The sequence below is a fragment of the Eleginops maclovinus genome, chromosome 3 (genome assembly GCF_036324505.1).
Source record: "Eleginops maclovinus isolate JMC-PN-2008 ecotype Puerto Natales chromosome 3, JC_Emac_rtc_rv5, whole genome shotgun sequence".
Classification (NCBI taxonomy): Eukaryota; Metazoa; Chordata; class Actinopteri; order Perciformes; family Eleginopidae; genus Eleginops; species Eleginops maclovinus.
This window is the reverse complement of record NC_086351.1, coordinates 11,637,343-11,659,480: the sequence shown is the minus strand read 5'-3', so window position 1 is coordinate 11,659,480 and position 22,138 is coordinate 11,637,343. Positions and strand designations below refer to the sequence as shown.

At 41.6% G+C, this 22,138-nt stretch overlaps 2 protein-coding genes across 4 annotated transcripts; one reads left to right on the top strand and one right to left on the bottom strand.

Annotated features, from left to right (window-relative positions):
* Nucleotides 1-136: 136 nt before the first annotated feature.
* rnf41l (ring finger protein 41, like) lies at nucleotides 137-6,052 on the top strand. 2 transcript variants are annotated; one of them, XM_063879937.1, is made up of 7 exons: nucleotides 137-348; nucleotides 1,349-1,605; nucleotides 2,313-2,519; nucleotides 3,210-3,349; nucleotides 4,269-4,431; nucleotides 4,549-4,669; nucleotides 5,400-6,052. In XM_063879937.1, exons 3-7 carry the CDS (start codon nucleotides 2,314-2,316, stop codon nucleotides 5,787-5,789), a joined length of 1,020 nt encoding a protein of 339 aa, XP_063736007.1. In that variant the 5' UTR covers nucleotides 137-348; nucleotides 1,349-1,605; nucleotide 2,313; the 3' UTR covers nucleotides 5,790-6,052. The 2 variants fall into 2 exon arrangements, with proteins under 2 accessions (XP_063736007.1, XP_063736006.1); XM_063879936.1 differs by lacking the exon at nucleotides 137-348 and adding an exon at nucleotides 1,143-1,244.
* Nucleotides 6,053-6,305: 253 nt separating this feature from the next.
* virma (vir like m6A methyltransferase associated) lies at nucleotides 6,306-21,413 on the bottom strand. Of its 2 annotated transcripts, none has more exons than XM_063877905.1 (27): nucleotides 21,316-21,413; nucleotides 20,634-20,746; nucleotides 20,004-20,090; nucleotides 19,001-19,049; nucleotides 18,756-18,918; nucleotides 18,519-18,638; nucleotides 17,641-17,868; nucleotides 16,548-17,278; nucleotides 16,046-16,183; nucleotides 15,736-15,962; nucleotides 14,563-15,090; nucleotides 14,329-14,483; nucleotides 13,746-13,828; nucleotides 13,116-13,209; nucleotides 12,425-12,813; nucleotides 12,158-12,313; nucleotides 11,425-11,660; nucleotides 10,609-10,858; nucleotides 10,035-10,252; nucleotides 9,776-9,908; nucleotides 9,382-9,516; nucleotides 9,145-9,299; nucleotides 8,838-8,934; nucleotides 7,920-8,083; nucleotides 7,482-7,831; nucleotides 6,795-6,941; nucleotides 6,306-6,701 (listed from the first exon to the last, which is right to left on the bottom strand). In XM_063877905.1, the coding sequence occupies exons 1-27, from the start codon at nucleotides 21,376-21,378 to the stop codon at nucleotides 6,490-6,492; spliced, it is 5,421 nt and encodes a 1,806-aa protein (XP_063733975.1). In that variant the 5' UTR covers nucleotides 21,379-21,413; the 3' UTR covers nucleotides 6,306-6,489. The 2 variants fall into 2 exon arrangements, with proteins under 2 accessions (XP_063733975.1, XP_063733984.1); XM_063877914.1 differs by having other exon boundaries at nucleotides 17,665-17,868.
* Nucleotides 21,414-22,138: the final 725 nt, after the last annotated feature.

The following is a 22,138-nucleotide window of genomic DNA, read 5'->3' as shown; positions in this document are numbered from 1 at the left end:
ATTGCAGTTATTTTCTTTTCAGGGTGACATTGAATTTCCCCATTCTGTCATCCATGAGTAAAAATCGAGTACACCCAGTACCATCCTTGCTGAACCCACGTCACCCCTTTAAAACATCACAATAATACAATTTTGAGATGATTTCGTTTGTGAGGTTTTATCGATTAGATATGATATTTCCAATAATGACACATTCAGTTGCACAATCGTTTTTCTTTCTTAAACCAGTAAGTTACAGAGAAGCGACTGGAATGCTTTTTTGTTTTAGATTTTTACATTATGAAATGGCCAACTAATTTAGGTTCTAGGGGCGCGGCAGACCTCTCGGAAGTAATTTCATAACAGAAGGTCAAATATATGTATTACACCATTCTTATCAGTATAGGTTCCAAAAGGCATTCAATAGGTCTCAATAGCTCTCCAACGATATCTTAAAACCTTTACCATACGGCTATGCCTTTACTTATCACAGGTGCCGTTTACCAGGCGAGGGCTTTTGTTTTGATCTCTGGAGCGTTCCGTCCGGCCTCTCTCTCTAAAGATCGTTTGGCCATTTAGTCATACAGTCTATACATTAAGTAAGCTAGAATCGGTAAAAAGCAAAAACAAAAAAGCATTGCAGTCGCTTTTTTGTTTTGTAAACTGGTTTAAGAAATGGAAACAATTGATACGCAGGTACACAGACAAAATAGCCTCCCGGTAAATGTTACTTTTTATTTGAACTCTTATTGGTGTCTTTCCCTAAAGAAAGAGTAGCCTACCCAACACATTTGTTGTGGTTTCAAAAAAAAAAAAATTAAACTTGTAATACACATCTCCTTTCCCAAGAGGGGAGACAAAGTATGACATTACTTTATGGGACATGTAAATGGACAGATTTCACTTGTAATTCAATATTATTTATATTGTGGGGTGGCCCATTTCCCTATTTTAGGTGAAGGATCTGAATATTAATTTCACCAGTAAATCTGTCAGAGGTTTAGGTTCATAATATTAATGGACTCAACTGGGAGTTGAGGTGTTTGGAGTGCTTTTTGATTTGTGTGGTCTGACTATGTGCCATCTGACGTTGTGTAGTCTGTAATCCAATCAGAGAGAGAGAGAGAGAGAGTGTGTAATCCATGTTAATCCCACATCCAGAGAGCTAGAGAGTAATGTAGAATAGTGTGAGTCATTAAGTCAGAGAGAAAACAGTTGAAGGACAGCATAAATCTCTAAAGACAGCACAATCTTTTCATTTATTGGTGAGACAATGATGATAAACACACTTCTGCAGAATCTGTCTGTTTTTTGGGTGTCTGATGTCCTGTAATTCTGTCTGAGTCTCTGATCTGATCTCACCTGACAGCTGCCTGCCTGTGTCCTGCATGCTGGTTGTCAGGGATACCGCTCCATGGAGACACACTCCCAAAGGTGGAGGGGAGGGCTTTAAGGGAAAGGAGACCCTCACCTTGATGGAGCCTCAAGTCAAAAACGGAGAATGAAGAAAAATAGATTGTAATAGTTGTGCAGAGGTAAGAGGGAAGTCTCCTGAGGTGGAACAAGTGGATTCGAAATCAACCAAAGGAAAGAAGAAGAAAGAGTTTGATGAAGTTATTTTATCAGGTAGGAATTTTATTGCTATTATTTTATGTTGTTATATATATTGTGGACGGTTAATGAAGACATTATAGGTTAAAAGGGTTAAACAAACTACACCTAATAGATATCACCATGATACCTCCCCAGTTTCCTTAAATGAAGTATATAAGTAATAATGTGCAAATAAGGCATTAAATATGTGCTAACTTGCAATTATTTATTGAACCAATGAAGCCAGGATCAACATTAGTGTTTCATTTTGTTTAGACATGAGGGACAACGTTTTTTTAACATAGGAAATTCTGTTTAAGCGTAAAAGAAATAAACTCATTTTTAGAAAATTGCCTTTAAAGATATTTTTTGTAAAATGTCATAATGTCATTAAGCAAAACATGACAAGTTAATAGAGTAAACACATGACTAATAGAAGTCACCATTACATTTCCCATGTTCACCAGGCACACTTTAAAGCTAACTTTTATTGAATTTAGGAAACTAAACAGCTAAATGTTGATTTTGGATCTTTTCCTATTCCTCTTATCTAAAAGTAGACCTGTAATGGTAGCCACATACCCCAAACCCAAACCATTAAAAAACTGTTGACCAAAGCATTCAAATGTGATGTTTTTGCCTGCAGTGTCTTGCCTTCGAACAAAATATAAACAGATCAGAGATTTGTGTTCTTCCCTTAACCTTTGCCATGTTTGTATAATCTGTCTGTGTGGTTGTAGGATGGGCTATGATCTGGAGAGGTTTGTAGGCTATGTGAATGAGGGTCTTCTGTGCTGTGTGTGTCGAGACGTGTTGGAGCGCCCCCTGCAGGCGCCCTGTGAACATGCCTACTGCAGCGCCTGCATCAGCAGCTGGCTGCTCCATCACCACTCCTGCCCCGAGGACAGACTGCCCCTGGATGTGGGGAGTCTCAAACCACTGTACAGGTCTGTGTTTGTAAATATGTGACATTTTATTTTAATGCTCATTCTTATAGAGTCAGTTTACCCCAAAATACAAACAACTCATATTTTTCCTCTCCCATTTAGTCCTGTTTATCGATCTAAATTGTTTTGGTAATGAGATGCTGATTATGAGCCCAAAGATGTCTGCTGTATTTCATATTGAATGGAACTGCATGCATGGCCCTCTGCTTGTGGTGTTCAAAATGCCAAACATTTACATTTAAAATATCTCTTTCCAAAAATTATGAAGATAATCCACATAATTTTAGTTTGAGTATTTTCATAAAGGAACTATTTTGTTTGTACAGCACTAGTCCTGCCAACTGTATTGTCCTGCATACGGAACGGACATCTACTCATGGATTAGATGCTCATATTATCTAGTTTCAAGAAAATTACTTGACAATATAAAAAAACACAAGATCTATAAAACTGTGCATTAATAAAACTGGCTGCAGTAGTTGGGTTATTTTTCCCTCCCATTATGATGTAAAAAAGGCAGACCTTTCTACGCCCTCATACCAAAACAATATAGATTAATTAATAGCGCTAAAGGTAGGTGGGAAAATATAGACTGTTTCTGATTTTGGGGTTTACTGTCCCTACTATTGAGTGGGTCACACATATACTGATCTCTATGCTCACCTTTACGTCTCTTTATTTTCTCTGCAGGTACATGCGTAATGACCTGAACCGCCTGCAGCTCCGCTGTGTGAATGCAGCTCAGGGCTGTGAGGTGGTCTGCCCCCTGGAGAGTCTGCACACACATGAGGATGAGTGCGAGTTCGCCTTTATATCCTGCTCAAACATAGGTATGATACCTTACATCGAACTCATGTAATGTGTTATTTATTGTGTTTATTGGTAGTGTTTGTATCTTCATGAATGGTTATCCATGTGTGAATGTGAGGGATATAAAGGTAACGTGACACCTGCTGTGAGTGGGAGCAACAGGTGGTTCTTTTGTTGTCATGGATACCTCCCAAACTCATGCACCTATGGGACTCCCACAGACCTCACACAAAGTGCATTCAGGGTCAACTTTCCATCACTCTTTAATGAGCAATTTAAAAGTGTGTATGTATATACAAGCATAGGCCATTGTGCTCACTTTGTGTCTGTGACCTGTCGTTGGCAGGTGGAGAGTACATATGTTACCGCTGTGGTAGGTACAGTTACAGAGTGTGTGCATGCAGTGTGGCTCTTTGCAGTGTTGAGTACTACAAGCACTTAAAGCAACACAATGTTTTACACAAGATCTAACCTGATATTTATCTTCCTGTTTGTGACTGCTGTGATCTGTGAGAAGTATCAAATTTGGTCTAAAATGAGACAGATGGGCAGTGAGTGTAAGGAGTTGGTTTGGTCAATATGTTATTTGTGGAAAACTGTTTCACATATTCTGTTTATACCAAACAATCTGTTCATTTTTCCACTCTGCTTCAGTAGAAAAGACATGTATTTTATAAGCACATATAATTAAATAATTTTAAAGAAAGTTTTAATATTATGCAGGAGAGGTTAGAATCAAAATATGGCTTATCAAGATACGTGCGGTATTCAATATATCTTGTCATAATTAAAATAACATAAGATAAGAAATATAAAGACTAAAATAAAGTGTGTTATATCTGTTAATCCTTTTCATAATTGGTGATCGACTTTTACAAAGCAAAAAACTGCACATGGCTGCCTGATGTGGGGCCTCATCCATCTCTGTGCTCCTGGCAGGTTGTCCTGTGCAGGTGGAAAGGCGGGGTTTGGAGGCTCACCTGTCAGAATGTAACTTCCGCAGCAGGGAATGTATCAACGGCTGCGGCCACACACTGCTCTCCATTGACCAATCACAGCACAACTGTGTAGCAGAGCTGCGCACAGAGGTGGAGATGCTCAGGTGTGTGATTGTAAAAATGTCTTCACTATTTTCTAATCCTTAACTCAGAGGTAATTGCTGCAGATTAAATTTGTTTTTGTAGTTCATAAGTAATGTCCTGCTCAATGCTTATGGCAGGGCAGAGATGCTGTGCAAGGTGGAGGAGGTGAGACGAGAGATGGAGTCTCGGTTGGACTCGCAGAGGAGACACATGGTGCAGAAAGAGTCGCAGCTGAAGAACGACGTGGAGGAGCTCAAGGTGACCTGCAGTCCTTCTCATGTTTTTTACTCCTCGGTTTTTAAAGGTAATAACAGCAGGGCTGAAGTAAAGAGTTAAGGTACTGAGACTTTACTCAAGTTCCCTTTAGTAAGAGCTTTAACAGTGCATTTAAAAATGTTTTATTAGTTAAATTAATATTTAATATACGTTAACACAAGATATCCTTAATATGTATTAGACTAAACAGTACCTTTGAATATTCCACAAAATATTATAATAAATATAATTATGAATAAAAGGTTCATTTAGTATTTGTTCTAAAGCGTATCACATAACATGACCTTCATCAGCAGTTTTCTGATGTTTGTAGTTTAATTTCATTTTAGTACCACTTTAGTTGCAATTCTGTATTTAATACAATGTTTAAAATAGTTTAATATGCAAACTTTAATTGACATTTATCAGTGTGTCTATTAGGGAGAAAGTACTTTAGATGGTTTTAAAAGTTGAGATTCAAAAGGAAAAGGATTGTTCAATAAATGCTGTTAAAGAATTTAATAATTTAGTACTTGAAACTGAAACATTTTCAGGGAGTTTATTATTTTTTTTACTGTTGGTCTTAAATTATTCATCTTTCAGTACAAATTTCTCAAGTGGAACTACTGTCACGACCTAACATACTTTATTCAATACTATCAGTAACACCAAAACCTGTTTGTTGTCAACCATGTTGATGCATGCTCAGTAATCTCATGTCCTCTCCGTGCAGGATCAGCTGTCCCGTGTGATGTGTGACATGCGAGCGCTGTTAGGAGCAGAGCGTCTGAGGAGACAGGAGCTGGCAGAGGCCGAGCTGGAGAAAAGGGAGCTGCTTGAGCTGCTCAGAGATCTGCAGCCAACCAGAAGCAAGCAACCTGTGGACCAGCTGGCAGCCGGTGACCAGCAGATGCCTGGGTGGGAGCTCCACACTGTGCCAATGAGACACCAGCAGAGGGAGGCTTCTCTACATGCCTCCAGTCTTTCACTACATTCAGCCCACAGCACCATAACGGGGCCGCCTCCATCCCCTCTGCTGGGAGAGGGGACACGTAAGGGCAGCACCAGGAGTCTGACTCTGGACTGCATCAAGAGGAAGAGTCGGGAGGTGACGGTCATCTGAGGAGATTGGACTGCTGGGAGATTTACCCAACTACAAAAGAGTAAATCCATATTTTTGTAACATTTGGCTAACTGTTTAGTAATCCAATATGTACAGTAAGCTGGTACTCATTGATCACTTTCAATATCAGCTGAAAACTAAAAGAAAGAGGATTTGCTGTGGAATTAACCATATTGTGTTTGAAAGGTTAATAAATGTTGTAGACTCACCACGGATATGATCTGCAAACAGATCCTTTTGTAATGGCTCCTGAATTTTGCATCCCTCAGGGTTTTAAATTAAAAAAAGTTTTTAAAGCAATTTCTCTGAATCCTTAATGATTCCTTGTTTTCCTCATTAGCTTGTAATTCTGTCCCTTCGCTGATGTTAGGAGGAACATTTGCATAAGTTTAGTTCTTATTTAAAGCACGATCAGGCTCAGAAGTCCTCTGAAGAAAGAGTGTTTGCTGGCATTTTAAACAGTGAATGGTCGATTCATTATTTGCTGTTTGTTTAAAAAAAACAACGAGGCGTACGCTCTGTTGGTATGACCTTTATTCCCCAAATACAACTAATGATAACAAAACATAAAACATCAACACAAATTCGGTACGTCATTTTGACAACATCATCCCACCACGTTTCCATGGAGACAGTATATATAATATCCTGATTGGTCCATATGTTGCCATGAAAGGCTGCAGTCATTGCCCAGGTGAATTTACCTGGTGAAGGAACGGACATGTCTTCCCCTCCCACCTCCACTACCTCCGCCACCACTGAATTTACTCCCCTGGGATCCTCTTCCCCCTCCTCCGCCTCCCCCACCGCCTCCTCCAGCGCTGCCTCCTCCTCCTCCCCCACTGAGCCACGACAGCCCGGTGCCTCCCCTCCCCCTTGGGGCTCGGTCCCGTGGAGCCAGTCGATATGCACCTGGAGACAAAAACCCTGAATTATTAGCTCAGTGTTTATAGATCCAAAATGCAAAATCAAATATATGTCTGTATGGGGGTTTAGGTTTCATACTTGCTGGGGGCTGTCTGGAGGGCATTGGTCCTCGTGTGAAGTTGCTCTGGCCCCCGCGGGGTTCACTGTAGGTTCCTCTGTGGGTGACACCTGGAACTTGTCCGCTCCACGATGAACCACGGCCTCCTTCTCGGCGAGTGTAGTTACCTACAGAACCAAAGTAGAAGATTTAGCTCCCTCTAGTGGCCAATAAGTACTGTTTCCTGCAGTATCGACAAATTCTAAACTACTACCACTTCTAACTGTGTAAAGTACACATAAGAGGACCTTACAGTGCATTAAGAGAACGATGAGATTTGATCATCCCTTCCCAGGATCAAGGAAATGTAACTTTTATGGTCTAGAATACAAATAATATGATCTACACACTAGGGATAATACTTTCAGTATTTCTATTATTACTAATAGTATTCTGTGACAATTCTTCTATGAATTGAAAACTGTTTAGGCGGGCAATTGGTCCAAAAGGGCCATCCCAACTTTTCAAAGCCAAATGTGACGTCACATGTCATTTTTTGTTTGAGCGAAAGTCCCATATTTAGTTCACAATGATATATGACAAAGAGAAAAAGGAAACACTCTCAGTTAAGAAGCTGGAGCAACAAAACAACCATGTTTTTTGTGATAGCACTAATAAGAACAACTATGAAATATCTCTTTCACCAGCGAGTGTCTGTGTGTACGTACCGGACAGCAGAACACCTTTAGGCTGTGGTGGAGCGAAAAAGCGAGTCTGGCTGTGGAAGGTGCCCCTGCCTCTGTTGCCTGTGAACAGCCCTCTGGTGGGGGGTTTGGGGGAGCTCTTTGGGGGCCGTTTAGGAGGCAAAAGTCCAAGAGGAGTCCCAATGTCTTTAAACTCTGCCGCCACAAAGTCGTCAACGTGCATACTGGGAGGACGGGAGGTGTTCTGTTTGCGCTGGCGGAAGATATCATGGGGTCGGTTGAGATTCTGTCCGAACCCTCCTCGACCTCCACGGCCGCGAGGAGCTGCCATGATGTGCGCTCGCTTAGCAGGCTCGATGTAGTCTGACTTACCGCTGAAGAGACAAACACAAATAAAGATGTGAGTTTTTTGCAAAATATACAGAACACATATGGAAAACAATACAACAAAACACTGGATACCTTGTAATAAACGTCTCGTGCTTGTGTTTGCCAAGTCGGAAGCCTTTGGTAGCCTTAGAGTGACCCGGGGAGGAGGGCTCCGACAGGAAGGAGCGCTCCAGCTCCGCCTTCAAGTCTAGTTCTGGACAACACTGCTGAGCCAGACCCACCAGATCCACCTTCACCTGCCACACAGACACAATGAGTGATGGAAACACATTAGGCTTTTGAACTGTACATCATCACCATCATTATGTAGAATTGGATTCATTTTCACGTTTCCAAGATCCATGTGTGTGTAATGAATGATCAAAAAAAAAGAAAGCAGTGATGATTGATTTGAAAAACCCCAAAAGATGTGATTAAACCATTCTACCAAACATATCTGAATTAGAGCTGAAACAATGACTAATCTATGAGTAAAATCAACAGAAAAATGATTACTTTCCATTGTAATAATCAATTCGTCACTATAGATTTTAGTAAAAAAATAAATGTAGAAAATGCTGTTTCAAACCTCTGAATTCATGAATGGGAATTCATTTTGTTTATATTTTGTGTACATTTTTATTCCGACATGTATATTTTCTACTTTTTCTAATGCTATTTTATTTCTATTGAGATGTTTACATTTTGAATTGTTTATTTGTAGTATTTAAATTTGACTGTACAATGCCATCTTTTTATGCTGTTGCAATGCAAAACAATCCCATATTGGGATCAATACTTGATGTCATATTAAACTATATAGTTTTGGACTGAGAAAACAAGACATTTAAAGGAATGACCTTGGACTTTGGGATAGATATGTCCCTATATTAACGTTATATTAATTTAGGTTCATTGGCAGATCAATCAATAACGCAAACAATATCGAGTTGCCGCGGGATTTACATGTTTGCCATAATGTATTCCAAGTGCAGAAACACACAAACTTACCAAGTCAAGGTCTGCTTCGATGTCATCAGTTTGGAATGGAGAGAACCAGAGTGTCTTCAGCTGCTCATCCAGAGCTTCTGACAGAATGAACACTGTCCTACAGATAACAATGCACAGAGACAGGCATATTTATTATCACATCTATGCTGTAACAGGTGTAGTCAGAGAAAAGTGTAGTGCATTTAAGACCGGTTTGTTCAAAAGTTACATTTCCTTGACTTGGGTGGCAATTGTCTACCTGGGATTCATGTCTGACTTGGACAGAGGAAGAGAAACCTGATAGAGTAATGTGTTCGTAGTTTCGTACCTGTGATTAAACTGAGCCCCGAGCGCCTCGGGCAATGGCAGAGTTGGCTCAGTGTCGATGGCAGGAGGCGAGTCAGTGGCCGTCTCCAGCGTCTGCCTCAGAACAATCACAGTCTCCAGCATCGTCTCCAGTGAATCGTCCTCCTTACATAGTTTCTACAGAGATGAGTTACAGAGTTAGTTAAATGGCAAGATAGTCATCATCACGTAAAACTTTACACTTGTGTTTGATTCCTACCGTAATCCGTTTCTCTAAAGTAGGGAGCGGGTGGGACTCAGACTCCTCCCACTGCAGCAGAGCTTTCATCTCAGAGCCCGACAACAGCCGCTGTGGAGCGAAGACTGACTCCTCCCCCGACACCTCGTCTACACACTGCAGGACAACACAGACAGATATAAAATCCAACAATCACATATTATACACTACACGAGATATTAAGTCTTGCACGATTAATTATTAATACGCACCTCCCAAATGCTTAAGAAAATCTAACGTAAAGCACTGTTTGATATGTAATTCTTAAGGAATTCCAAATATATTTTATAATAATTTCTACAGGTGGTCCACAGGCTTGGTACAATGTCTTGTCCTGTGTTTTTACTGCCATTTAAAACATGATTCAGGTACTGACCATTGTTTCTGTGTTGAGGATCTGCCTGAGGAAGTCGAGCAGAGCCGAGAGCAGATCTGCCGAGTCCTTGTTGAAGGCAAACACCAACCTCTTCAATAGCGAGCAAAGACCAGCGCCATGCTTCTTCAGAGCTCTGAAACAAAAGACAAAGTGAGATCAAGGTCTTGCTTGACGAAGAAAAAAGCCAGGTAGAAAGACAAGGGTATACAAAAAGGAAACTGTGGTAATGGCAAGAAACCAGGAGGGGATTGTCATTTACACTTTGAGGTGGTAGAGTCCATAGTCGTGCTCGGTGAGGAATGTCAAAGTCCTGATACAGGTGAGGAGGAGTGGGACGCTGCTCTCTGCATTTCCCAGAACCTCCAACAAGGCGTTGCACACCGATGAGATCATCTCTCGCCCGGGAAGTGAATTGGCCAGTTGCTCAGCCTCCGACATGCAGCTTTCACCAGGAGGAGACACCACCAGAGAGATGTCCTGATGAAGGACATTCATACATTTTAGGTTTGTCCTTTTTCTCTGTCCAAACTTTATCACAATATGTTATATATATATTAGCACTTTCAAGGCACCTCAACCAAAATCAGAAATCCTTTATTAGTTCCCTTATTAGCAGGGAAATGTACATCATTACAGCAAGTGACATAGCAGGTAAGAAAAAAAGGCAAAATAATAAGAGTAAGCATCCTTTGCGTTCTTCATAATCATTTAACTACTCATTCCTGTTCTCTTTGTGTTTGGTGTGAGGCAGCATATATGAAAGTGTAACCATATTCCTAACATAGCATTTTCCAAACGTTTAGGAGTGTGTAAGAACCCTGTACTCTGCTCACCTGGTCACACAGTGACTGTAATACTGTTCCCACTAGTTCGCTGCATTGCTGCTTCGGTAAGGAGCGGTCAGCCGGAGGAACCAGCAGAGACAGCAGGGAGGGGAACAGATCGGCCAGCTGTTCGTCTCCGGACACAGACCCGGAGAGCAGGTGCAGCGCTGCGCTCTTACAAGCTTTCTGTGACACCAGAGCGTCCATCAAAGAAAGTAGCCGCAGGACTTGGCCCCAGCACACAATCTTCCCCTCAGCACTGCAGCGAGCACATTGCATACCATTAAAATACTTCTCTCATTTTAAAAACAAACAGCTGCATATCATACAAAAATCCAAATTTAGAAAACACTTGCAACACGTTAAGCTTTGGGACTATATTGTCCACTGAGAATGGATGCAGCAGCTCACAGCACCAAGAATTGCATATAACTAGCAACAGCTTTTCTGTTTCGATCCAAGGTCTAATACACTAAAGATATTGCAGTAATGATGTTGCAGCGGAAACCCAGCCATAAAGTTGCTTTTGGGTCAATAACGCCATAGAAATGTTAATAGCAAAGAGAAAAACACTGCTTAATCTTTCTGAACTGAATGTTTTTGCAATTAAATTACATAGAAAGGAGCTAAATGTATGCATATTGCCTAATTTAAATGCACAAATAGCTCAGGCGTACTGACAGACTATCTGCTTGGGAGTGCAGTATGTGTGCATGTCAACCTTTGAAAATGACAAGGTTATTCTGTGTCTGGTGCAGATATAGTGGCAGTTAAAGCTGAAGTTATTTCCTGAATTTGCCCTCGAGTGTGTGTGTTTTCACTTACGGCTGCAGCTCCTCCAGCAGCAGCTCCAGCAGGCTCTTCATGATGAGGGTGGCAGTGGGGGAAGAGAGGTCGGCCAGCTGAACGCACATCCTCCTCAGCATGGCCAGGAGAGGAGGGCAGCTGGTGGCGCACGCACACCTCAGTGCCTCAGAGAACACTTTCCACTGCGCCCGGATGTGCATGCTCCACAGCTTCCTTGTGTTCAAGGCTACAGCCACGTCTTGGACTGATATGACCTGTGGAACCAAAAGGCTATTAATGTTTGCGTGTACATATATATATTTTAATGCTTAATGTGAATTCGAGCGTTCCCCTATATTCATTCTGCAGTGGAGCACTTCTGTGAGTCCATGAACCAACCAACTGTCTGTGGTTAGTTCACATGTCTGTAGTCTTTAAAGTGTTGAGTTTGAGAACGCCATTTGGTGTGATGTAGCTGTTATGGTGTAAAGCACTTGGTTAAATTAGGCCTTGTAACTAATTCACCAGCACTTACATCGGTATGACTTGCTTGAAGTGAGTATATCCGCACTTTCTTTGTTGTTCGGGGTATTATTCTTTATGGTTTTTGCATTTATTGTAAGTCTCTTTGGATAAAAAGAGTCAGCCAAATGAAATGTAATGTGTCCGGGCAATTTCTACAACCCCGTAGCCACATCGAAGCAGTCCCCTTGGGAATCACTGTCTATTACTTACAGGTCAGATATGTGACTAAGAGGATAAATTGAGTTACCTGAGTGCTCTGCATGGGCAGTGGAAGAGGCAGAAGCTCAGACAGTAACGTCAAACCAGAGAACAGCCCTTCAGGAGCTTTCAGCAGTGAGCCCAAAACCTCTTTCAGCATCAAAGACCACGTATTACTGGCCAGAGTCTCTTCTGTGTGAGTCACCTGCAGCAAAACACCCCAAAAACCTCAGATTAATGACAATTTAAGAGACTTATAGTCCAATATATCCTATCTTAAACAAAATAGTGCTTATATTCCTGATCATCCACACACCTCTTCATTAACACCCTGTGTAAAGGTGAGCAGTACGTCCACGATGAGCGCCTGTACTCGAGTCTCCTCTCCGTCTAGGCGTCCGGATGCAGGGATGGAGCAGACTATCATGTGGAGCGTCACCAACACACTGGCCACGCGAGTGTCCCTGAATTGGAAAGCTCCCCCGCGCAGGAGCTCCGTCAGCATGGTGCGCAGCAGTCGCAGCGTGCCGATGCAGATGCTGATGATCATGCAGCGCTGCGGCGTGGGGCCCATGTGTCCGTGCACGCGCCACGGCTGCAGCAACAGGCTGCACAGCTTCTGCAAGACACGCACGCACGTATCCAGACCTTCACCAGAAAACAGCTGGACACCTGCAAGATTCCACTTCAGATCCCTCTGCTGACCTGTGAAAAGAAGATAACGTCAACAACAATGAACACAGTAACCAGGGTTACAGATTAACAATAACACCCTGTAGAGTTTTTGACCTTGAGTAGCTATTAGTACACAATCCATCTCACTATTACACTAACCTATGAGTGGGGATCATCGCAGAGAAACACACGCTTGTAATAGCAAAGGCAGAGACGAGCTATGCACTCTGGGATCACGTTTGTTGCCTCTAAGCTTCTCTTCTGTTTTTGCATTTTTTTTATTGCAAGCTATCCATGAACTTTAAATCATAAACCATGTTTTCTGTCTTTACCCTCTACAGCAGGCGGGGGGCAGGCGATGGAACACAAGACCCTGAGAGCAGACACCAGGCCAGTTCCCTCAGCAGTCAACACATTTTCCACATTCTGCAGTCAAGAGAAGACACACGTTAAAATGACCTATAGCGCCGTCATTTGCATACAACCTTGACTCATGCTAATGAGCAGGTACATTTTTGAGCCGTTCAGACTTGTTGGGGAAGCTCTGCATTTCAAGGAGATACTATAGATACTATAAAGACTTGATGTGTAGTTGAGTGTGTGACTGTTTGCTTTGTTAACAGCTTCAGTGGTTTATACAGGGTGCGTTTGTATCAGATCTTAGAATGAGCCACCCTGTCAGCAGCTTGGTTATAAGAGGTGAGAACATTGTACGGTTTCTCCCTGATGGAATAAAGTCTATAAATCTGCATTAAATAAAAATTATGAAACCTGAGTTGAATCTTATAATAAAGTCAGCAGCCAAAACTCTGCCAACTGAAGAGATTTATCACTCACTGACTTACAAATACTTTTAAGACTGTCTGTGGGTGATGCAGGGGGAACTTCTCCAACAGCTACTGAACAAGTGGTGAGATGATGCCTTACTTCAGCAGTAAGTGATGTATAGGAGAGAGCTGTACCTGTTTGATGTAATCTATGAGGACGGGAATGCTGCCAATCTCAAAGCGAACTTTATCCAGAGGCTCCAGCCATTTGCCAAGCTCTGAAGTACAAAGGAGGAAGAAAACATAAACAGTTAAAAAACAGAACTTTAGATCTAAAAAATTGACACTTGTATGCAAGTTTAACCCATGTGTCTCCGGAGAGACAGTTTGGTACATTTTTTTGGCTTCACATTTGAGATAGATCAAATTGCATCATATTTCATGAGTAGCCCCGTGTTCCCAAAGGATAAATATAATATATGATTTGAAAATGTATGCATCTCAAAAAATACGAGGAGAAAAGTGTAAACATGTCATCTATGAGTTCATAACAAGTTGAATATTAAAGATATGCACGCACATGCTGTGTGAATAAACGCACACATTTTATAAACAATGAGAGCGATTTCCTATTTTGTCTTAAATTCCTGACATTAGCTAGGCTTGATAGTTCAAGGGATCTTAACATTTCAAAGTTGTACTGTTACTTGGCACCAGATTTCAAGACGCTAGAGTCATTATTGCATTTATTCTAATCATACTAAATAATACTAATTACCCTGTAACTTGGCATTGGTGTCATCAGCCTTGGCTATGGCGACTAGTGGAGCGGCGTATTGTTCCATCGTCCTCAGGTCGTTGGAGGTCTGCACCACAAGAAGCAGCAGCATACAGGCGTAGTTATACGTCACTGCTTTGCGAGCTTTGGCCTCACTGCAAGGAAAGAAGAAAAACATACATTAAAATAAAACTATGGCATTAAGAAAGAGACTCGAGTAGGAGAGAGCTGTACCCCTGTCCGTCCTTGCTGTGGTGCTGGAGCAGTGTGACTAGACACGACAGGTTGCTTTCCAGGCTGAAGACGTGGGCCACTGCACTGCGGCCGGTCTGAGTGAAGGTCATCAGGTAGAGCGCATGGAGCATGCCCAGGACCTCCGGGTTGTCCCCTTCTTCTAGCCCAGCTCCCCCCTCTCCTCCTGCAGCCACATGGCTCATGAGCTCGGACACACTCTGCAGAGCGTGCAGAGCCTGCATCAGCCACACGCCAAAGCCCTCCTCCCCGAACCCTGGCCCCGTGACACCACCCTCTCCCCCTGTAAAGGTGGTCTCCTCGCTCTCGGCTTCTGCCATTGACGCTAGGAGACGCAGCAGCAGGTTGGTGGGAGTGGGCTGAGCGAGCAGGAAGAGCAGGCCTGACTGTGTGAGCGACAGGAAGCGTAGGAGCTCCCGGACAGCCAGGGTGACTCCGAGATGGCCGGCCGCTGCAGCCGCTGACAACACCGCCGCCGTGCTCTCCAGGAAATGGCATGCATGCATATACCTGAGGAACGAGAAAGCTCATTAATACAAATCCAATCAAGGAGCTCCACTCAACTTTTTTATGAGTTTATTTTCAGTTGTTTTTAAATGATATGTTCTTATATTTGAATCTGTGACAAAACAAGGCAAGTTTATGCAGACCATAATGGTTTATTAAACCTAAAGTATAATGTTGTACCATTATAGACAATAATAGAATTTTTCAACGTATTGACTGAAAATTAAAGAAACTAAATAAAGTGAATGTGTTTTAAATATGTTTCCAAAAGGTGTGACCTCTAGTTCGTATGGATTTTTGTTTTGGGAAATTCTAATTCCTACATACAGCGTCTCTTTCTTTTATATACATTCTATCTTATATGTGTATTGTAAATGTAACTTTTCTTTCTGTTAAACACATTTATTAATGTTCATTCCTCTTTCGAGTCTTTCAAATCTCTAAACAAACATACGAGCTGAAAATGATTGTTGGTCCATGATAATTAGCTCTGTTGACAATCTTATTTGTCGTGTAAAAAAGTGGAGATTATATGTAACTCTAGACAGTAAGTGTGTATGGAACTATAAAAGAATGGAAAAGGTGTTTGTTGAATTCAGATTGTCTGTACTCTGCGGGGTTTGAGGTCATATGTGTTTGTATGTTTACCTGTACAGTGTTGGGTATGGATCGTCCCTCTCCTGTGGCCCCGTTATCCTAGCACTCGTGGGGAAGGCTTTAACGGGCGGCTGCACCATGCAGTAAGGGGCTGTCTCTAGCAGGTGATGTAACTCTTCCAAAACCCCTGCAAGCCTATCCAGCTCAGCCTCGCTCACAGGGGAGGAGTTCAGCGACGGCTCCTCCTCCATGGGGATCTCAGCATCCTCCATCTCCTCCTAAGATAGTTAGCCATGGTTATCATTAAAGATGAATTAAGCTAGTAACGTGTGTGTGTGAGAATAAGTGTGTGTGAGTCTACCTGCTGTTGTTCACTCAATGCTGCTGCGGCCCGCTGCAGGTCGACCAGCACCTCATACATGTGGCTCTTCTGTAATATCGCGTTTCCAGCTGTAATGACCCTCACCGTTTCTTCACGCAGGAACATCTGGACTAAACGCTGTGAACAGGACATACAGCAGAGTGTCAGATATGAATGAAAGTGTCATGTTTGATTTACTTACAGCACAGCAAAGGCAGTAAGAGCTTAAATTAAACATGAATAGCATTCACACACATTCATTCAGAGGCAGCCCCACAAAATACAGCTGCCCAGGAGAGACTAACATTCACCGCCTATGGTTCAATATGTGCACTTGGATCAAATGTAAGGCTGAGTTCTATTTGTGATTTTATTCATCGGTTTAAGCACATCAGGAAGATCAAGTCATTTTGTCAAATTCTTGTTTTTTCTTATGCATTTAATAAGAAATGTTCTACAATATACCATTTTCAAGTTTGTACAGTAGCGTAGTGATGCTAACCTGGTAGCCACTCTTCTCCGACTCTCCTGCATGTAGGAACGCTTCTGCTCCAGCGGGAATGCTGGTCAGAGCACCCAGAGCTCTCAGGATACTCAGCTTCAGTGTAGAGGAGACGTGATCCGCTTGGATGAGCTCCAGCAGCACACCGAGAGCCCCTTCGCGCAGCAGCACTGAGAGGCCCTGTGGGCACTCTGCAAGCTGTGATAGGAGCTTGGCTCCAGCTTTCAATTGTCTGAGATTAAGAGCAATGGGTTGTTTCAGAGCAATCTCCATATTCAGAGCTTGGAGTGCCCATTGTGCTAAAACTCCAACAGGTTCCTCCATCTCACCCTCTCCTTGTTTGATGAAATGAGCGAGACCTTTGGCCAGTAGGGCAGGAGCCTCTTCTAGAGCAGGGACCCAGCGGGCATCCCTGTCCTCTCCAAAACTGGTCAGTAGCTCTTTGAGCTGGGCCACAGCGTCTGCCTCCTCTCCCCCTGCTGGTCCTTCTGAACCACCAGAGTCTATTGGCTCTTCCACACTGGCCTTCTCAAACTGGGTATGCAAGCGAGTCTTGTATGGAGGGGTGAAGTAGAGCAGAGGTCTAAGTTCTCGCTCGTATGGGTCAAACTGGACAGGTGGGACGGACGCAAGGTCCTCAGGAGTGTAGTCCATGTCAAAGGTGGGCAGCTTGAAACTACCATTATCCAAATCATCCTCGTCGCTGGAAATCTGCTCATAGCCGTCATCACCTGGAAGGTTAAGTGACAAAAGTTAATCAAAGATCCTTCAATCATTCACAAAATATGTGTACAAAATGAAAGAAATGGGGAGGCAAGCGACTACTACATATTCCTTTACTAACTCACAGACAAACCTTCATCACTCCAAACATGCTGGGTTAGTTTGACATGCAGGATGAGACGCAGCACGAGCATCAGACTGTGAGGATGTGTGAGCTAGACCTCCACATGACAGCTCACTCACTCACTCACTCACTCACATCCCAAATGGACCCTGCCCCCGGGGGAGTTTGCAGTACTAAGAGGGGTTCAGGGCCCGGCATCCATTTGGGATTGCAGACTATCCTACTCTCACAGAATAACTCCCCTACCTTCCTCCATCTCCTCGTCCTCACCCTCATCTTCCTCTTCTTCTTCCTCCTCTTCAGGGACACTGCCCTCTGTCCGTGCGTCTTCTTCCTCCTCAGGCTCCTCCTCATCGCCCTCTTCCTCTTGTTCAGCATCGGAGTATGCTTCATCAGCAGGCAGCGACCTCTCAGGTGACACGGCCTCCAGGTAGTCGTCTCGGCCCTCCATCGGCTCGACTTTGACCGCACCCACTGTAAATGTCAAGAGAGGAAACACAGTTCACCTAACATACCCACAGGGCACGTGTGACATGCAAGCTGTACATTCATCAACATTAGAGGCCTACATATGAAAAACCACTTAAGGATCATAACGGTATTTTTTCATGTTCTAACACAATGCCTATACTTATCGAGAGTACAACACTTTTTTAAATGATGTTTAAGAACCAGGCAGGAAGAGTTACGTTTTTATTAACTTCAGTACATCAGGGCAATCAGCTTGCAGAGACTTGCTTAGGAAATGTAATGCATCACAGAGAACACTGTGAGCCCTTTATGTGAAACTCTGACTAAGTGTTTTTGTACAAGTAAACTTAAAGCCAAAAACCTAGTTTATGCTTATAATAAAAAAATGGACTATTAAATAATAAGTACCCCTTTTTACAACTGTACTATGTTACAGTACCTTCTTGTTGTCAAAGCCTTGTTTTTAAAAGTTCTTTGTCTACGGCTTATTTTGGAGGTGTTACAAAATTGTGAGTTTTGTCCACCTTTTTTGTTTATTATGGGAAATGTCAACCAGTATTAAAAAACTACAGCAGCATCTCTGTTATATTGCTGTTGAGAAATGAACAGTGGCAGATAGAATCTGATAGCACAAAAGGGTGTGCAGTTCTCACCTGTCACTTGGACCTGCTCTTCATCATCATCATCTGGGGGCGGAGGTCCAGGAGGAGTACGAGGTCCTCTGGGCGCTGGTCTGGGTGGGCTGCCATTGTACTGGTCATCTTTTTCCCACTCTAAAAAAAAAGCAATAGATAGACAATATAAAAAGCAAATCTGGGAAGATAAGAGATAATCTGTTCAGTATCAGAGGTGTAAAGAGCGTCGGGTAATTTCGGCAAACTGACGCGCACCTTGTTTAACGATCCGCTTGGGCCCGCTTTGTTGTTGAGGGGGTGGAGGTGGAGGAGGAGGGGGTGAGGCTTGGTCATGTCCGTGTGAGCGATCTGCTGTCCCGTACACTGCTACAGTCAGAGTGGTGTACCAGCCACGCAGCACCAAGCCATCTGTGTTCACCTGTATGCACAAACCCATTCAGTTATTCGCAATTCAACAGAGGAAAAAATGGAACCCTTCATGTTTTAGGACAATCCTTTACCTTTCCACTGGGTCTGAACACAATGGACTTGTTCTCATCATATTCCAGACTGAGGGCAGAAAGCAAAACAGAGCAGATAAAACATCACTGAAAATATATATCAAGGCTGAACAGTCATTGAACTTGTGTTTGCTTGTTCATCATCTTAGGGATTTCAGTTTTAGAAAATAGCACGCAACTGCAATTAAGTTTAGAAATCAGTTAAGTCCTGAATAAACCTGTTTCCAAATAACACAAACATATTGTTGTGTAATTTTGTCTAAAAAAATCCCTCATTTTCTGTCTCTCTGCTCTCTTTTATCTAATCAGGGGCAAAAGTACAGATTGTTTTTTTTATCTGTGAGGTTCAGACAGTTTTACGTCACTATGACACACTGGAAGAATTTGGCAATATGTGTCATCATATAGAAGTGACTGCTCAATGCATAGTGATACCGTAGGCATGGCAATATACTGCACACCGTTTTTAAATCTAATTTTAGGGGAAATAAACGAGTATAACAAACATTTTGATGTTTATTTGTTTTTGTTTTTGACATTTGGAAGATTTACTCCCAAGTTTCCAACCAGAGATAATACCTAGGGTGTGTCCTATTTAGTCTTCAACGGCTCTTACACAATGCACGCCTCTAAATACACTTTACGCTCTGTTGCAGCTGTGCATACCTCTGTTATTATGAGAAGGGGATAAATATGATGTAATCTATCAATCAAATATTCATCTATTTCACCTCTTAGTTTTTTTGACATTTCCACTGTGTGGGTAGGGTTCAGTTTCTGGAGAGACCAGTTTGCCAGCATAGGAACAAAGACACCTGAATCTGGGTGGGTGTAGATACACGTCCCTCTGGGAACAGGGCTCAGTTGCTACTAAGACTGGTTCTTCAGGTGAAACAGACTTTGCATCTCAAGCAGTTTTGAAGTTTGACCAGGAAATACTGACATGGAAGAGAGGCTTGGTGGAAAAGAATATCGAAAGTGGATAGTGAAAAATCATTCTGACCTGCCAAGTCTGTTGAACACGTGATTGTTGGGTTTGGTGACATTGTTGAAGAATAAATCCAACTGGAAGGAGTGAGGTGACGTCTCCCTGGGATCACAGAAACACATTAATGTGGCTGCCAGGGCTATATGGACATACATCAACAAAGGGGTGGGAGTTTTGACAATATAGACGCAGTCGTCAGATTGTCAAGTCACACATTTACTATGTATTGCAATAACATAAATTATAAACTACATTTTAAGATAATAACATAAGATAAAAGGTACTTTATTGATCTCAATTTGGGAAATGTTTGCATTGCAGCAGCATAAAAAGACACGGCATTATACATCAGAGAAATTAAAAGACTAGAAATAAACAATTGAAAATGTAAACATCTCAATAGAAATAAAATAGCATTAAAAAAGTAGAAATTATACATATTGGAATAAAAATGTACAGTAAACAAAAACATAAAGCAGGATATTATATATACATTAAGTTTGTAAGGAATGGAATATTCTATAGAATATAAATGTGATTCTTGGTTACTTATTACACTGCAACACATAGATCTAGGTGGACTCAAAACACAGGTAGAGTAGTGTGTATGTCACTGAGTATTTGTGAGTGGTATATTGCTCTTACCCAAATGCTCTGCTGTCAGGTAAATTACTGTGTGCTTTGATGCCTGGAGGAATCACCCGCACCTCTGTGATCAACACGCCGCAAGGAAACCGCACCACATCCACGTTGGTCAGCTGAATTGCATTGAACACCATAATTAATAAACCACAACGTATTTATATAGCCCAATATCAAAAAACACTTGTGTGTGTGCTTTACAGATGAACAAACATGATGACAGTGCTAAAATAAAAAACTACAATTACAATAAAATAACAAAAAAGACAAGACAGAATGTAAAATTCTAATAAAAAGATTAAGACAAAACTAATATACATATACATGGCCATGTTGAGTTTACAAAGTTAGCATTAGCCTCTCTGCTAACTAGCAAACAAACTGCGCAAGGGGGCAACATGCAAGTTGGGTGCCTTTATAGGGTTATTTACATATACATCTATTTCAGTTATATATAAAGTAAAATGAGTTGTGTATTGGGAAAGTGTGTAACGTTAGTGCAATACAAGCTGTGAACTGTTATCACAACAACCAGGATACACTGCGAATGTTAGCCATGCTATCAACGTTAGCTTAGACGTTTAGCATCGATCTCTTAAACCATGACTCTGACTAGTATGAGTATTTGCTGCAGGAATATCTGAAGCAAATATACAAACGGGGGGTAAGGCATGCACAATATTACCTCTGCACTCTGGTGTTTAAACGTGTCTAGAAAAAGAAGCTCGGTAGAAGTGTCCCCCGCCATCGTTTATTGCTCCGTCGGGCCAGGGGTACACTTCCGGTCTGTGTGCGTGAATACTTCCGGAGCACAAATGTAAACAACTTTATCAGAAAATATAAAACTTTATTGATACAATTTTCACATTATGTAACTATTATAAGTATTGCAGTGAAACTGAATTCCCTCAGACTCATTAGAATAACAGAATATTAATATTATATTATATAGTTTATTACATGAATGTATTCATGTTAACAAAACAAAGGTTAGAAACAGTGGTATGGTTTAACTGATAAGTACAGTTTGTTATTTTCTTTTTGTGCATTTTATAATTATGTATGTGTTGTTTGATATAGCAACACTTTATTCCTGCAGAATTGATAATAAAATAAAACATACTTTTTTTTATTGTTGGCTGTCAAGTTAGGTACATTTACTTGCACATTAAACAACTAATGTGTACCAAAGTGCTTTTTTACACAGAAGTTAGGCTAATAAAACACAAACTTTAATAGGTCAATATAATTAAATTAATGAAAGCATAATATGTTTGTTTTTGTATTCACAGCACACTCCTACTTCACAAACAGAATGAATAACCCTCATATAAAAACAAGAGGGGATCTTCCATTTTCAATAGAGGTTACTTTCAATAGGCTTATATGCCTTCCATTCATTTGCATAATATTTGAGTAAAAACAAGGAAATCCTAATACAGGAATTGTTTAATTATTTAAGAGCCTGTGGATACACCGTTTTTATTATTCAACTAAACCTCACCCTT